This window comes from Sarcophilus harrisii, chromosome 5, assembly GCF_902635505.1.
Source record: "Sarcophilus harrisii chromosome 5, mSarHar1.11, whole genome shotgun sequence".
Lineage (NCBI taxonomy): Eukaryota > Metazoa > Chordata > Mammalia > Dasyuromorphia > Dasyuridae > Sarcophilus > Sarcophilus harrisii.
Window position 1 is genome coordinate 85,538,072 of NC_045430.1, and position 17,036 is coordinate 85,555,107.

General features: G+C 33.9%; 1 protein-coding gene and 1 pseudogene across 1 annotated transcript; one reads left to right on the plus strand and one right to left on the minus strand.

The window, feature by feature from the left end:
* Window positions 1-601: 601 nt before the first annotated feature.
* On the plus strand, window positions 602-1,446 carry LOC105750796 (annotated as a pseudogene).
* Window positions 1,447-15,664: 14,218 nt separating this feature from the next.
* On the minus strand, window positions 15,665-16,603 carry LOC100930542 (olfactory receptor 6C2-like). The gene has a single exon (XM_003772498.3). It carries the CDS (start codon window positions 16,601-16,603, stop codon window positions 15,665-15,667), a length of 939 nt encoding a protein of 312 aa, XP_003772546.1.
* Between the last annotated feature and the right edge of the window lie 433 nt (window positions 16,604-17,036).

Here is a 17,036-nt window from a genome sequence, read left to right on the forward strand (position 1 = left end):
GTGATAAATTTGTTTCCTCAATACCTACTCTAATTCTCTCAACTTCTTTTTCTTTCCTTATTGCTGAAGCTAACATCTCTACTACAATATTGAATGGCAATGATGGTAGTGCACAAACTTGCTTCACCCCTGATCTTAATGGGAATACTTCTTGTTTTTTTTCCCCATTATATATGATGCTTGCTGATAGTTTTAGGTAGATGCTGTTTATCATTTCAAGGAAAAGTTCATTTATTCTTATGCTTTCTAGTGTTTGTATAGGAACGGGTGTTGTATTTTTTCAAATGCATTTTCTGCATCTATTGATACAATCATATGGCTTCTGTGGGTTTGGTTATTGATAGAGTTAATTATGCTAATAGTTTTCTTGTTATTGAACCAGCCCTGCATTCTTGGTATAAATCCTGTTTGTTCATAGTGTATTATCCTGGTGCTAAGAGGCTGTAATGTCTTTGTTAATATTTTATTTAAGATTTTTGCATCAATATTCACTAGGGAAATTGGTCTATAATTTTTCTTTCTCTGGATTGATCCTTCCTGGTTTAGATGTCATCAAAGGAATTTGATAAGATAATAACTCCATTTTTGAAAAACAAATTGATCAAGCCATCAGCAAATCCCCATAGAAAAAAATCTCCAGGAGCAGATAAATTTACTAGTAAATTTTACCAAACTTCATGGAATGCAAAGTTTTACAAACCAATGTTAAAAATTGCTTTTGCTTCTTTTATGTCTAGAATCATGGTGGATGTAGAAGAAAAGAAGAAGCTACCATTCATTCCAGAACCTCTTCTGAAAAAGTAAAAGTTTTTTTGCAATACTGAAAGCCAAATGCCTGGAGAAGAAACCAGCTATAAAAAAGTTCTGTGAAATATAGAGAAACATTATGAAGAAAAAAATAAAGCATATCATAAGGAGATACATAAAAGTGAAATCCAGCTTGTTAAAATGGCATGCAAAGCTGGCAAATTCTTTGTATCTGCTGATCCCATTAGCTTTTGTGATCAATATCAGAGGTATTAATGATATTAGCTCAAATATCCAAATAGTATTGCAGCTTTTTATGTCTTCTCCAGATCTTTAATGGTACTTTTGTTAAATCTAAAAAGACTTCAGTGAACATGCTAAGAATTGTGGAACCACAAATTTTATAAGGTTAAACAATCCTGAAGTCATTTTTTAAAAACATAGTTATGACAAGATCAAGAAACAGAGAATTAATTATAAGCCCTTATTCCAAAATCTCTAGGTAAATATGAAATTATCTCCATGGAGGACTTGATCTATGAGGTCTACTCTGTTAGCAAGCACTTCAAAACTGCAAACAACTTCTTGTGACCCTTTTCCATGGGGCAAAATGATAACAAGATTGCACATCTTGTGGAAAGTGTAGATACTAGAAAGAGGGAAGGCCAGATAAACAGCATTAGTAGAAGAATGAAGTAAAGCTCTTTACCTTGATTATTTTTCTAATGGTCTGATGAGAAAAATGCTTCAGATTCATGCATTTATTAATTTAATTAAAACTTTTTAAAATTTTCAAAACATATACATAGATAATTTTCCAACATTCACCCTTGCAAAACCTTGTGTTCCAATTTTTTTTTCTCTCTCCTTCCCCTACCAACCTATCCTCTAGAGGTAAATAATTCAATAAATGTTAAACATGTGCAATTTTTCTATACATATTTCAACAATTTCAACAATTATCATGCTGCACAAGTTAAGTCAGATCAATATCAAATATTGAGAAAGAAAACAAAAAGCAAGCAAACAACAACAAAAAAGTGAAAATACCATCTTGTAATGCACTGTCAGTGCTCACAGTTCTCTTTCAGTGATGGCTCTCTCCATCACAAGACAGTTGGAACTGACCAGAATCACCTCACTTTTGAAAAGAGCCACGTACATCAGAATTGATCATTGCATCATCTTGCTGTTGCTTTGTACAATGTTCTTCTGATTCTCCTCCCTTCACTTAGCATCAGTTCAAGTCTTTCGAGACCTCTCTAAAATCATCCTGCTGATCATTTATTGTATAACAATAATATTCCATTAACATTCATATAGTATAACTTATTCAGTCATTCTCCAACTGATGGTATCCACTAATTTTCCGGTTTCCTGACAAAAGGGCTGCTACAAAGATTTTTGCACATATGGGTCTTTTTTCCCTTTTTGATGATCTCTTTGGGATACAGGGTCAGTAGAGTAACTGCTGAACCAAAGGATTTGCAAAGTTTGCTAGTCATTTAGACATAGTTTCATATTGCTTTCTAGAATGGTTTGATCAGTTCACAATTTCACCAATAATGTATTAGTGTCCCCATTTTCCCACATCCCCTCCAACATTCATCATTATTTTTTTCTGTTATTTTAGCCAATCTGAGAGGTGTGCTGTAGTAACTGAGTGGTCTTAATTTTCATTTCTCTGATCAATATCATATGACTAGAAATGGTTTTAATTTCTTCATCTAAAAATTGTTCCTGTCCTTTGACCATTTATGAATTGGAGAATGGCTTATATTCTTATAAATTTGAATCAATTCTCTATATATTTTAGAAGTGAGGCCTTTTTCAGAACACTTGGATGTAAAATATTTGCCCTCAGTTTTCTGCTTCCCTTCTAATCTTGTCTGCATTGGTTTTGTTTGTATACAACCTTTTAAACTTAATATAATCAAAATTATCCATTTTGCATTCTATAACGTACTCTAGTTCTTCTTTGACCACAAATTCCTTCCTTCTCCACAGATCTGAAACGTAGACTTTTCTTTGTTCTTCTAATTTGCTTATAACATCACTCTATGTCTAAATCATGAACCCATTTTGACCTTATTGTGGTATAGATGTGGGTTAAAACCTAGTTTCTGCCATACTAATTTACATTTTTCCCAGCAATTTTTGTCAAATACTGAATTCTTATCCTAGATGCTGAAATTTTGGGGTTGATTGAACATTAGATTACCATAGTCATTGACTATTGTGTCTTGTGAATCTAACCTATTCCACAGATCAACTATTCTGTTTCTTAGTACCAAATGGTTTTGATGATCACTGTTTTATAATATAGTTCTAGGTCTGGTACAGATACGCTACATTCACTACCATTTTTTTCCCACTAATTCCCTTGAAATTCTTGACCTTTTGTTCTTCCAGATCAACTTTGTTATTATTTTTTTTTAGCCTTGTGAAATAATGTCTTTAGAGTTTGATTGGTATGGCACTGAATATTAGCTTGGCCTAAACATAAGCACTTGATATTCTTCCACTTAATTATGCCTGACTTTATTTGTGTGGAAAATTCCTTGGCAGGTAGACTCCCAAATATTTTACATTATCTACAATTATTTTAAATGGAATTTCTCTTCATATTTCTTGTTGTTGTATTTTGTTGGTAACATATAGAAATGCTGATAATTTCTGTGGATTTATTTTGTATCCTTCAACTTTTCTCAAGTAGTGCATTGTTTCTAATAGTGTTTTAGTTGATTCTCTAGGATTTTCTAAGTATATCCTTACATCATCTGCAAAGAATGATAATTTGCTTTCCTCATTACCTAATCTAATTCCTTTAATCTCTTTTTCTTCTCTTATGGTCAAAGGTAATATTTCTAATACAATATTGAATTGTTATCATGATAGTGGGCAACCTTGTTTTACCCTTGATTTTACTGGGATTGGTTCTAGTTTATTCCCATTATATATGATGCTTGCTGAGGGTTTTAAATAGATGCTACTGATCATTTTATGAAGAATGCCATTTATTTCTGTAATCTGTAGTGTGTTTAACAGAAATGAGCATTGGATTTTGCGATATTCATTTTCTGCATCTATTGAGATAATGATGATCTCTGTTAATTTGGTTATTAATATAGTGAATTATGCTAACAGTTTTCCTAATATTGAACCAGTTCTGTCTTCCTGATATAAATCCTACTTGGTCATGGTGTGTATTATCCTGATGATAATTTGCTGTAATCTTTTTTGGCCAATATTTTATCTCAGTGATTTGCATCAATATTTATTAGGGAAATTGGTCTATAATTTTCTTTCTGTTTTAGCCTGACTTGGTTTAAGTATCAGACCATATCTGTATCATAAAAGGAATTTGCTAGGACTCCTTCTTTCCCTATTTTTCCAAATAGTTTGCATAGTACTGGAATTAATTGTTCTTTAAGTATTTGGTGGAATTCACATGTAAATCTATCTGCCCCTAGAGATTTCTTTTTAAGGAATTGATTAATAGCTTGTTTGAGTTCCTTCTCTAAAATGTGAATATTTAATTAATTTGTTTCCCCCCTTGTTAATCTGGGCAATCTATATTTTTGTAATTATTCATCCATTTCACTTACATATCAGGTTCATTGGTATATAGTTGGGCAAAATAGCTCTATTGTTCTAATTTCCTCTTCATTGGGGGAAAATTCACCATTTTCATTTTTGGTACTAACAATTTGAATTTTTTCTTTTCTTTTTCTAATCAAATTAACTGTCTATTTATTTTGTTGTTTTTTCATAATAGTTATCTTTTTCCGATTTTATTAATCTCTTCTTTTATTTTCAGAATTTCAAATTTCCTATTTAATTGGAGATTTTTAATTTGTTCTTTTTCAAGCTTTTTTAGTTGTATGTCCAATTCATTGATTTTCTATTTCTCTACTTTATGCAAGTAAGTATCTAGAAATATAATACTTCTCCTAAGGACTGCTTTGACTGTATCCCATAAATTTTGGCATTTTACTTCATTATTGCCATTGTCTTGAATGAAATTGTTGAAATTGTCTATGATTTGTTGGTTCACCCATTCATTCTTTAGGATTAGATTATATCATTTCCAATTAATTTTTGATCTATTTTCCCCTGGCTCTTTATTACATGTGATTGTTATTGCATCATCATCTGAAAAAGATGCATTTACTATTTGTCCCTTTCTGTATTTGATTTTGAGGTTTTTTGGCCAAATATACGGTCAATTTTGTATAGGTTCTATAAACTCCTGAGGAAAAATAAACTGTACTCCTTTCGGTCTTCATTTAATTTTCTTCAAAGTTCTATCTTACCTAACTTTTCTAAAATTCTATTTACCTCCTTAACTTTTTTCTTATTTACTTTCAGCTTTGAATTTATTTAGTTCTGATGGAGCAAGCTTAAGATTCCCACTAGTATGGTTTTGCTTTCTATTTCTTCTTGCTGCTCTTTTAACTTCTCCTCTAGGAACCTGAATGCTAAACCATTTGGTATACATATATTTAGTACTGATATGACTTCATTATCTATGGTACCCTTTAGCAAGATGTAGTTTTCTTCCTTATTTTATTTATTAGATTTGTTTTTGCTTTTGCTTGATCTGAGATCAGGATCACCACTGCTCCTTTTTTTCTTTTTTCTTTTTTTCTTTTCTTTTTTTTTTTTTTTTTTACTTCAGATGAAGCATAATAGCTTCTGCATAAGCTGTTTACCTTTACTCTCTATGTGTCACTCTGCTTTAAATGGTTTCTTGTAAAAACATATTGTAGGATTCTGGCTTTTAATCCAGTCTGCTATCCACTTCTATTTTATAGGAAAGTTCATCTCATTCACATTCAGAGATAAATTACTCTGTATTTCCTGCTATACTCTATTTCCCAAGTTATATTTTTCTCTTTCCCCTTTTCCCCCCTCACCTGTGTTTTGCTTCTGATCACCACCTCCTTCATCTGCCTTTTCCTTTTACAGACCTTGCTCCTTTTTATGTCTCTCCCCTTCTTCTATTCTCTCTTCTATTACCTCCTTTCCTTTTCCCTTTCTCTCCTAGTTCTCTATATGAGACAAGTTTCTATATTAAACTAAATATGTCTAATATTTTCTCTTGAGCCAAATTTGATGAGATTAATCCCCTTTCCTTCTTTCTCTCAATTGTAATAGATCTGTTTTAATTCTTCATGTGATGTAATTTACTTCTTTTTACCTCCCTTTCCCTCTTCTTCCAATATAATCCATTTCCTACCTATAGCTTCTTTATTTTTTCTGAGGCAATTGGAGTTAAATGACTTGCCCAGGGTCACACTGATAGGAAGTGTTAAGTGTCTGAGACCAGATCTGAACTCAGGTCCTCCTGACTTCAGGGTTGGTGCTCTATCCACTGCACCACCCAGCTGTTTCCATAGCTTCCTTTTTTATCTCATCACAGTGAAGTCAAATTATACCTATACCCTCTAAACATATCCTTAACAAATATACAGTTCTCAAGAGTTAAACATGTCCTCATCCCATATAGGTATGTAAATATTTTAACCTTTAAAGAACATAGTTTTTTCCCCTTTTTACTTTATTATTTAATTTCATTGTTTAATTTTGTTGGATAGTTGTTGGATAGTGTTCCAGTCCAAGTTCCTTTGTCCTCCAAAATATCACATTCCAGGTCCTTCAATCTTTTAAAATGGAAGTTTCTAGGTCCTGGGTAATCCTGATTGTACCTTCTAGATATTTGAATTGTTTCTTTCTGGATGCTTCCAGTATTTTTTCCTTGATCTGCTGATTCTGGAATTAAGGTACAATATTCCTTGGAGTTTTCATTTTTGGATCTCTTTCAAGAGGTGATCAATAGATTCTTTCAATGACTATTTTGCCTTCTGGTTCTAGTACTTCAGGGCAGTTTTCCTTGATGATTTCTTGGAATATATTGTATAGGCTTTTTTTTTCAACATAGATTTCAGGGAGTCCAAAATTCTTAGATTGTCTCTCCTGGATCTATTTTCCAGGTCAGTTGTTTTTCTGATGAGGCATTTTACATTTTCTTATCTTTTATTTTTTGGGTTTTGTTTGATTGTTTCTTGATGTCTCATTGAATCATTTGCTTCCATTTGTTCAATTCTAATTTTTTTTGTGAATTTTATTTTCTTCAGTTAGCTTTTTAAATTTCCTTTTGTATTTGGACAATTGAACTTTTAAAAATTTTATTATTATTATTATTATTTTTTAAATAGCCTTTTATTTATAGGTTATATGTATGGGTAACTTTACAGCATTGACAATTGCCAAACCTCTTATTCCAATTTTTGCCCTCCTTCCTCCCACCCCCTTCCCCAGATGGTAGGATGAGCAGTAGATGTTAAATATAGTAAAATGTAAATTAGATACACAATAAGTATACATGACCAAACTGTTATTTTGCTGTACAAAAAGAATTGGACTCTGAAATTGTTGGAATCTTTACAAAGTGTTAAGCCATTAGAGTTGATAGAGACAATAATAATCTAATTTAGCATGGTTCAATATGAATGATTTGATCTTAGAAGGAGATATTTTGGGCCAGAACTTGAAACAAGGTACTAAGTACAACTGATAGAAATGATACTTGTGTTCACACCTTTAGAGAGCTCATAAGTATCTAAGTACTCAATGGAGTTCACACGTTTGGGAGATTTCAGGGCTTAGTATGGCTTAGTATGAGATATCCAAATTCAAACCTCCCTTAGGGCCAGAGAGTACTCTGGAAGATAACCCAGAATCCCTCTCTCTCCAGAAGGATGAGTTAAACTTTGGGAGATCATATATATACAGGAAGCTCTTAGAGTTTGGGAGAGTTTTCTTGGGAACATTGACTGGGGTTAGAGAGGAGCACTCTGGGAGGAAGCCCACAAGCCCTATGTTCGAGGCAAGAGATTAATTGCATCTTCCAACTTGGTGCTGGCTGGAGGCTGAAGAAAGCAGAGGCAGAAGCCAAGGACAAAGTTGCAAGATCTCTTGGAACCAAGCAGAGAGATAGGACTGAGCTAACTGGGCTATATTGAAGGACAAAATAAAAGATCTGAACCTTTATCAGTTGGCTGTGATTTTGGATCTTATTATTATATTATTATTTAAAGAAGAAAAAACACCAGCGTGAAATACTGTACAATTAGCCTGTGAAGGAAATCCAAAATGCAGGTGGGCATAAATATAGGGATTGGGAATTCAATGTAATGGTTTTCAGTCATCTCCCAGAATTCTTTCACTGGGTGTAGTTGGTTCAGTTCATTACTGCTTCATTGAAACTGATTTGGTTCATCTCATTGCTGAGGATGGCCAGGTCCATCAGAATCGATCATCATATACTATTGTTGTTGAAGTATATAATGATCTCCTGGTCCTGCTCATTTCACTCATCATCAATTCGTGTAATTCTCTCCAGGCCTTTCTGAAATCATCCGGTTGGTCATTTCTTACAGAACAATAATATTCCATAATATTCATATATCACAATTTATTCAGTCATTCTCTAATCGATGGGTATCCACTCAGTTTCCAGTTTCTGGCCACTACAAAGAGGGCTGCCACAAACATTCGTGCACATACAGGTCCCTTTCCCTTCTTTATAATCTCTTTGGGATATAAGCCCAGTAGTAACACTGCTGGATCAAAGGGTATGCACAGTTTGATAACTTTTTGAGCATAGTTCCAAATTGCTCCCCAGAATGGTTGAATGTATTCACAGTTCCACCAACAATGTATTAGGGTCCCTGTTTTCCCACATCCCCTCCAACATTCCGCATTATCTTTCCCTGTCATTCTAGCCAGTCTGACAGGTGTATAGTGGTATCTCAGAGTTGTCTTAATTTGCATTTCTCTGATTAATAATGACTTGGATCATCTTTTCATATGACTAGAAATAGTTTCAATTTCTTCATCTGAGAATTGTCTGTTCATATCCTTTGACCGAATGGTTTGATTTCTTATAAATTAGAGTTAATTCTCTATATATTTTGGAAATGAGGCCTTTATCAGAACCTTTGACTGTAAAAATATTTTCCCAGTTTATTGCTTCCCTTCTAATCTTGTCTGCATTAGTTTTGTTTGTACAAAAACTTTTCAGTTTGGTATAATCGAAATTTTCTATTTTGTGATCAGTAATGATCTCTAGTTCTGCCTTTGATCATAAATTCCTTCCTCTTCCACAGGTCTGAGAGATAAACTATCCTGTGTTCCTCTAATTTATTTATAATCTCATTCTTTATGCCTAGGTCATGAACCCATTTTGACCTTATCTTGTTGTACGGTGTTGAGTGTGGATCAATGCCTAGTTTCTGCCATATTAGTTTCCAATTTTCCCAGCAATTTTTGTCAAACAGTAAGTTCTTATCCCCAAAGCTGGGATCTTTGGGTTTGTCAAACACTAGGTTGCTATACTTGTTGACTATTTTGTCCTTTGAACCTAACCTATTCCACTGATCAACTAATCTATTCCTTAGCCAATACCAAATGGTTCTGGTAACTTCTGCTCTATAATATAATTTTAGATCTGGTACAGCTAAGCCACCTTCATTTGATTTTTTTTTTTCATTAATTCCCTTGAAACCAATTGAACTTTTAAAAGAGTTGTTTTGTTTATTAGACTTTTTTCCATTTCCAAAAATTCTGTTTTTCAAGAAGTTGATTTTCATTTCACCAAAACTATTCTTTAAGGATTGATTTTCTTTAGATAATTTCTGTGTTTCCTTTCCCAGTGATCTCATTTCCTTTCCCTATTTTTCTTCTAATTCTCTTTTAAGATCCTTTTTGAATTCTTCCAAGAGATCCTTGCTAGATGGAGATGAATTTATAGCACTCTTTGAGGCTTCATTTGGAGATGTTTTGCCTTTTGTGTCTTCAGGGTTTGAGGTCTGTTCTTCTCTGTCTCCATGGAAGTTGTCTTTGATCAGAGCTTTTTTTTGCTTACCCCCCCCCCCATTTTTAAAGGTTAAGATTTGCTCTTAGTTAAAGGGGAGACTTTCCCAAGCTTCCTCTAGAAGCAATAACATTTTCTGCACTAGAGCTGGTGCTGCTGTCTTCCTTCCTGTGCTGGGTAAGTGTGGCCAAGTTTTTTGCCTTTTGTAGTTGTGTTGGAGGAATCACAGTGATCTGCTTATCCACTGGCTTTTAAAGCAAGTCAGAGTGGCCAACACTGTTGTATTTTGGTTGCAAACCTCCCACTAGATTTCCCCAGCATGGGGAAGTCTCTCCACACCGAGTCTCTTTTCATTGAACTGAGATGTGTTGCACCTATGCTGGCTTGCAAACCCACCCTCCCTCCCCCACTTCCTGATTAAGATAGACCTTTCCTGAAGTTCTTCCAAAATACCTTTTGTTGGAAATTTGTTACACTATAAACATTTGTGGGTTCTGTGATTTCAAAACCCATTTAGAATCTTGATCTGGTGTTAATATGAGGGAAGACAGAAAGAGCTCAAAGACCTGTCTACTCTTAGCCCTCTGGGCTCTGCCCTGATGTTTTTTTGTTTTTTTTTTTTGTAATTTTTTTTACATGCAACTAAGCAAAATAAAATGCTAAATATGTTTTAAATAAAATGGAAAACCTTGGACTTATGAAGGAAGATGTTATCCATTTTTAGAGAAGCAGAAGACAAACATAGTATGTTGTCACATAGATGCATGCAAATGTATATATTGTGTATGATTATAAAAATCTATGTATATGTATGTATACATAAATATGTGCTTATGTATGTGTATATATCCATGCTTAATTGTACCCTTCTTGGGAGAACGGAGGGAGGAAAGACAAGAAAAAGAATGGAATAAAAAAAGTGCACAGCAGAGAACAAAAGAAAATCTACAAGAAGCAAAGAAAAGATGTATAGCTTTGAATACAATGGGCAGTATTTATTACATAGGCTTTCTTGAAATGGAAATTTATTGCTTTATATTTTAAATCCTCTCAAGTTCTGCTTTATGCATGGGAATGTTTTATTTTTGTTTTTGTTTGTCCTATTTTATATTTATGTTTTAATAAATAAATAAAGTCAGAGTATCTGATTCTAGCTTTTGTACTCAGGCTGCCCAAAGTCTGAAATTGGCCATATATCTCTGAGTCTAGAACTGAGAATAGATCCTTAGTGAAGAATAGGATGTGTTTCCCATTCTTCATTCTTCCTCTGGAGAGTGAGAATAACTTTTACTTTGATAATTCTTCTTACCCATGTCCTGTTCAGAAGTCAAACCAATGTGCAGCATAACGAATCTTTATTTTAAAGAAGAAGCACATATGCAAACTGGAAAAGACTCCCTTGAGACAGTACTACACTGTGTTTGTAGCCAGCCTGAGAGTAAATGAGTCCAAACCAAGAGATGGCAACAATCAGGGCACTAAAAATGTCCTGTACAAAGATATGGAAGAGACAGACTAACAGCGCCCCCTTTGTTCAAAAGGGTAATTCATGGCTAGGGAGAAGGGAATTTTCTGAAGCATACCATCTCTTTGGAGAAAGAGGATCACTCTCAATTCCTGAAAAATGTCTTATTTGAAAAGCAAAGTCAGTAAGTTATGCAGACAAAGCAGATCAACTATGAAGTAGAATGCTCGTGCAGCTACCTGAGAGTGTATTTGCGTTTTGGGAAGGATCTAGAATTATGGGGTTACAGGATAAGTTTGGGTGGAATTGTGTAAGGACCTAGTGGAAAGACTGGGGATCCACCAGTGTATCAACTTAAGTTCCCTTCTGAGAAGAGCTACTGAACTTTTTGGGTCTTTCAAAATCATTTTATGGCCTCCTCTGATCCCTTTGCATCTTCTGTATATTTTGTGGAATGAAATTAAGGTTACCTTAACATTTTGAAAAATAAAATAAAGGAATGTAAGATGATACTATGAGAAAAACCTACAGTAATATAATAACCAAATTCCTTAAAACTCCAGATCCAGAAGAAAATATTATGAGAATTGATAAAAAAAAACAGCAGAAAAAATCTGATAAAATAATTTAAATATAGCACAACCATAGTTAGAATCACACCAGACCTTGTAGAAATAAGGCAAAGTGGAACGCTGACTATGTTTTTTTCTTCTCCCATTTAGGGAAGGCTTTTTTTGGTCTATGCCCTAGAATATTAAAGCCTGCTAGAAGAGCAGCTAGTTGGTGCAGTAGGCAAATTTCAGGGCTTGCAGTCAGGAGGACTTATCTTCCTGATAAACCAGCTTCAGAGACTTGTTGATTATGTGATCCTGGGCAAACTTGTTTGTCTCAGTTTTCTCACTTGTAAAATGAGCTGGAGATGAAAGTGACAAACCACTCTAGTATCATTTCCCAAAAAACCTTAATGAGATCAATAAGAGTTGGATATTCCACAGTACTGAAATGACTGAATAATAAAAAGTTATACAAAAGCTAGGAAAAGCCAGAGAACATGAGTTCAAATCAATCTGTGGACTAAAAGAGCATGGCAAAGCTCAACTTTTCCATAAAAAAAGATGCTAACACAATAGATAAGATGAAACAGGAATCAGTGTGAAGCCCTTTAATCATATGGGCACTGGCCAATGGTGATCACAAATTCCACTGAGAATCATCCAGAATTGCTTTTGAATTTAATAAAGGAAGGTTTGTCAGAAGCAATGCACTAGGGAAGTCAATACATTCACTCAGCAGAAAATATGATGGAAATGACACATCTGGCAAATGATTTTAATTTTTATAATGATAGCTTTTTATTTTTCAAAATACATGCAAAGATAGTTTTCAACATTCACTCTTGAAATATTTTGTGCTCCAAATTTTTCTCTCTTTCCCTCCCTCCCTGCCTCTCCTCTCTCTCTTTCCCTTTCTCCCCTAGACAGCAAGTAATCCAAAATAGACTAAACATGTGCAATTCTTCTAAACATATTTCCACATTTATCATGTTGTCCAAGAAAAATATGAAAAGGGAAAAAATGAGAAAGAAAAAAAAAAACCAACCAAGCAAACAACAAGAAAATGTGAAAATACTATGTTGTGATCCACATTCAGTCTCCATGGCCCTTTCTTTGGATGCAGATGGCTCTCTCTATCACAAGTTTTTGAAACTGTTCTCAATAATCTCATTGTTGAAAAAAGTCAATTCTGCCACAGTTTATCATCACATAATCTTGTTGCTGTGTGCAATGTTGTCTTGGTTCTACTCATTTCATTTAGCATCAGTTCATGGAAGTTTCTCCAGGCCTTTCTGAAATCATCATGCTTGTCATCTCTTATAGAGCAATAATATTCTGTTACATTCATATATCATGACTTATTCAACCATTCCCCAACTGATGGGTATCTGCTCATTTTCTAGTTTCTGCCAAAAAAAAAAAAACATTCTGGCAATCAGGATTCTAGCTTGGACTGCCAATTATACTTCAAGAGAGCTTGACATTGTGTCTCCTATGCTCCTGTCAAATAACATCATGGTTAAGGGCAACATCATTTCCATGGAAAATCTTATTTCTTCTAGGCAGATTAATGGAAAACCACTAATGGAATAAATTGTGTTAATATTATATTTTTCTAAGAATATTGTAAAAGTCCCATTTGGGTACTGAATATAACTAACTCTAATCATTATATACCCATAGATTTCCTCCCTTTTTACCTCTCTTCAGTTTCACTTTGTGACATTAATACTTAATTTTGCCTAGACAGAGTAATTAAAACTGATCTCTTGCTTAACCTGGGGGGAGGGAAGGGAGGTGGATATCATAATGATACTAAGACTCTGTTAACTGTGTTTGAATATTCTTCCTATGTTAATTGTAAATAATAAAAGACAATTTCTTGAATAAGCCAGAACAATGCAGAATACTCTGTTCTTCAACACTATAAATGTAGTGGTGAAAGTTCAGTAATAATATCATTATGTAATAGTATTATTAAATAAGAACAACAGTCTTTAGAGGCATGAATCACCCTCTCCCTAGCTGCATATGCAATGGCCATACTTGTTTCCTTCCTGTTTGTTCCTTTAGGTGTATATCCACTCTTCCCATGGATAATGTATCTTTTTTGTGTCTCAAGTTTATGTAAGGAATATTTCATTATTACCTTGATTATTGTGCTATCTTATTAAATATTTTTAATTTGAACTAATTGTATTTTGTATTTGAGGAATAAAATTAAATATATTGGAGAAGGTAGGAAATTATGGTTTTGAGTGTAAACAATCCAAGAGAGTACCTCAAATCTCATGGTCTTGGGACCCATTTTGTGAGTACGGGGTACCAGCTGGTGTTACACAGTGGGTGTACCCTCACTGAAAAGCATAGCTCATAATAGCTAATGAAACCCCACCATTGTGTTTGCCTTTATTAGTCAGACAAATAACATAGTTAATTCAAAACAAAAGCATTTAATGAGATAGAAAGAAGTATAAAAATAAAATATTAACTCTCCTCTAAATGGGATATCCAGTCCAGGTATCCCAGGTTGTAGCTTAGCATAATCACTGTAACTGTTACATATATATATATATATATATATATATATATATATATATATATATATTTCTTGGAATCTAGTTAACTTTCCCCTCAACTATTTATCTTAAAGGAAAGAAAAAAAAAGGTGGTATATTTATAGACTTGAACATGTTAATATGCTGTGATTACAAGAAATAATATATAAATCAATGCCATTCATAAGTCTTATTACTGAATTGAAGGAAAGTGTAAAATACAAGAGAAAAAAAAAAAGCTTTTTACTCTCACCCTTTATGTGCTACCAGAGGCTAAAAAAGGCTCTTTTTTTGGAGGATAGGTACTAAAAATATTATGGCATTTATATAACTTTACTTTTTAGGCATATGACCAATAATTTGTCTCATTGTAAAATATGGTGCTAGGAATGAATGGATTTAGAATGCAAGGAGAAAGAGCTATTTTTAAAGGAGAGAGACAAATCCATAGGTTGCCTCTAAGGGAAAAAAAACAAAAAAAAAAGTGAAAGGTTATAATATCTGATTTCTTATTTCAGGGTACCCTTCAGACTTTTAGTCTTCAAGATATGTTTTATTTTGAGGCTTTGACCTTACCTTCCAAGATTTTAAGCCTAACTCTACATATGACAATTTACACAGAGATAATTTCAATTTTCAAATAAAAGATCTCAGTATTTTGTTTTTCATGATTTATAGCACAGATCACCAGGCAAAACTAATTTCTCACTTGTCTACACTATCTTGAGTATTCTCCGACTGATATCTCCACTGTGCACCAAGCTCATTATTAGGAAGACAATCATTCTGTAGATCTCATCAGCCTTGGTAGCCTACTTCTTTACTACCCTTTTCCTTTGATTAGAGGACAGAGCCAAGAATTCCAAATCTTAGCAGAGATCTGAGTTTAAGGATTCCCGTATTTCTCACCTGATTGCATTAATTTGGGACTTTTCTGACTTATTTCTCTGCCATATCCTCGTGTAGAGTAGTTTTTCTTTTTCTCCCAGTTTTTAGCTTTTGTGTGTATTAGATTTTAAGTTCTTATGGAGCAGAGAATGGCTTCCTTTTTTCATATCAACATTTTTATGCTTAGCACAGGGCCTGGCATTTAATAAAGAATAAATGTATATTGACTTTTAAGTAGGGGCCTGGAAAATTCTTTAATAATGTATTATATATGTTTTGTTCTAAATAAATTAAATGTTCATTGAATTTTATAGAAATTAAGGAGTGATTGGGGAGGGTGAAAGCAAGTGAAATCCTTAGAACAAGGGATGAAATGTAGAGGCAAAAGCATCAATTAATCATTAATCCCAATGAGAATTTCTGGTTAGGAGAGAAAAAGAGTTGTTAAATTTGGGTCTGTGTCTAAGGGGGGCATTAGTAATAGAATAAAATTGGGTTACAGGACCCACATCAGAATTCATAACTATTCATATTTTCTTTTACTAATTTTGCAGCTGAATGTTCATGCCTCTTATAGTTTTGAAATCAATATAGTCCTTTTTAATGTGTCTCTAAAAGCTTGTATCACTTGTTTATTCCTCAAGGTATAGATAAAGGGATTCATTACTGGTGCTACTGAGGTTATAAGTAGTGCCACAACCTTATTCAAAGCCACTCCTTCTTTTGCAGAAGGTTTGATATAGATGAAGATGCAACTACCATAAGCTATGGAGACAACAATAATGTGAGAGGAACAAGTGAAAAATGCTTTCTTCCTTTGTTCAGCTGAGGGGAATCTCAGAATAGTCCTGCCAATATAGACATAAGATAAAATCACTAACACTAAGGTGATGATGAGGGTCAGTGAAGCTGAGGTTAAAATCATTCTTTCCATCAACTGTGTATCAGAGCATGTGATCTCAAGCAATGGGGATACATCACAAAGAAAATGGTCAATAATTTTGGAGTTACAGAATTCTAGCTCAAGACCTACACCAAGTATTGGAATGATGAACAACAACCCAAATACCCAACAACCCAGGATAAGGTGGTTACAGACTCTGTTGTTCATGATGGTTGCATAGTGAAGAGGTTTGCAGATAGCTACATAGCGGTCATAAGACATAGCTGCCAAAAGAAAAAATTCTGAGGCCCCAAGGAGGATACCAAAAAATAATTGAGAGAAACATCCATGATAAGTCACAGTATAGTCTCCAGTTGATAAATTATAAAGGTATTTGGGAATGCAGACAGTTGTGTATAATAGTTCTAAGAAGGAAAAGTTCCTAAGGAAAAAATACATAGGAGTTTTTAGGTGGGGATCCACCAGAGTGAGGGTGATTATGGTCAAGTTCCCAGTTACACTCAGGATATAGGTCAGAAGCAGAAAAATAAAAAGTAGAACCTGCATCTGTGGGTCATCTGTTAATCCTCGAAGAATGAATAATGTTATCACTGTGGGGTTTCTCATTTCTGACTTCTGTCTTTTGATGTATCTGTATGCATATAACCAAGAGAAATAGAGAGAGACAGAGTCAGAGATCCAGAGACAGAGTCACAGATGAAGAGACAGAGAGACCGAGACTAAGAGAGAAGCAGAGACAGAGGAAGATGGAAGCAGAGAAATTGAAAATGGGAAGTCATCATAAAATGTCAGCAATATCATTTGGATATAAATGCTCAGAAGCCACTCCTTTCTCTTCCACTGGCTAAATAAAAAAAATCATGTCAACATTGTTTTATCCTCAATGACTTTAAGCATTTTATCATTTGACAAGCATAATATTTTTTAAAAAGACGTTTAAACCCAATCTATCTTTCTTTCTCCTCCCCTACAGTTCCTTGCCTCCACCCCATTCCTTCCCCAATCTACATTACTTTTTGTTATATAAAAAGGTTATGAT

Excerpts from the sequence above, each read along its gene's own strand:
- LOC100930542 (XM_003772498.3), bottom strand. The coding sequence starts at position 16,603 with ATGAGAAACCCCACAGTGATAACATTATTCATTCTTCGAGGATTAACA.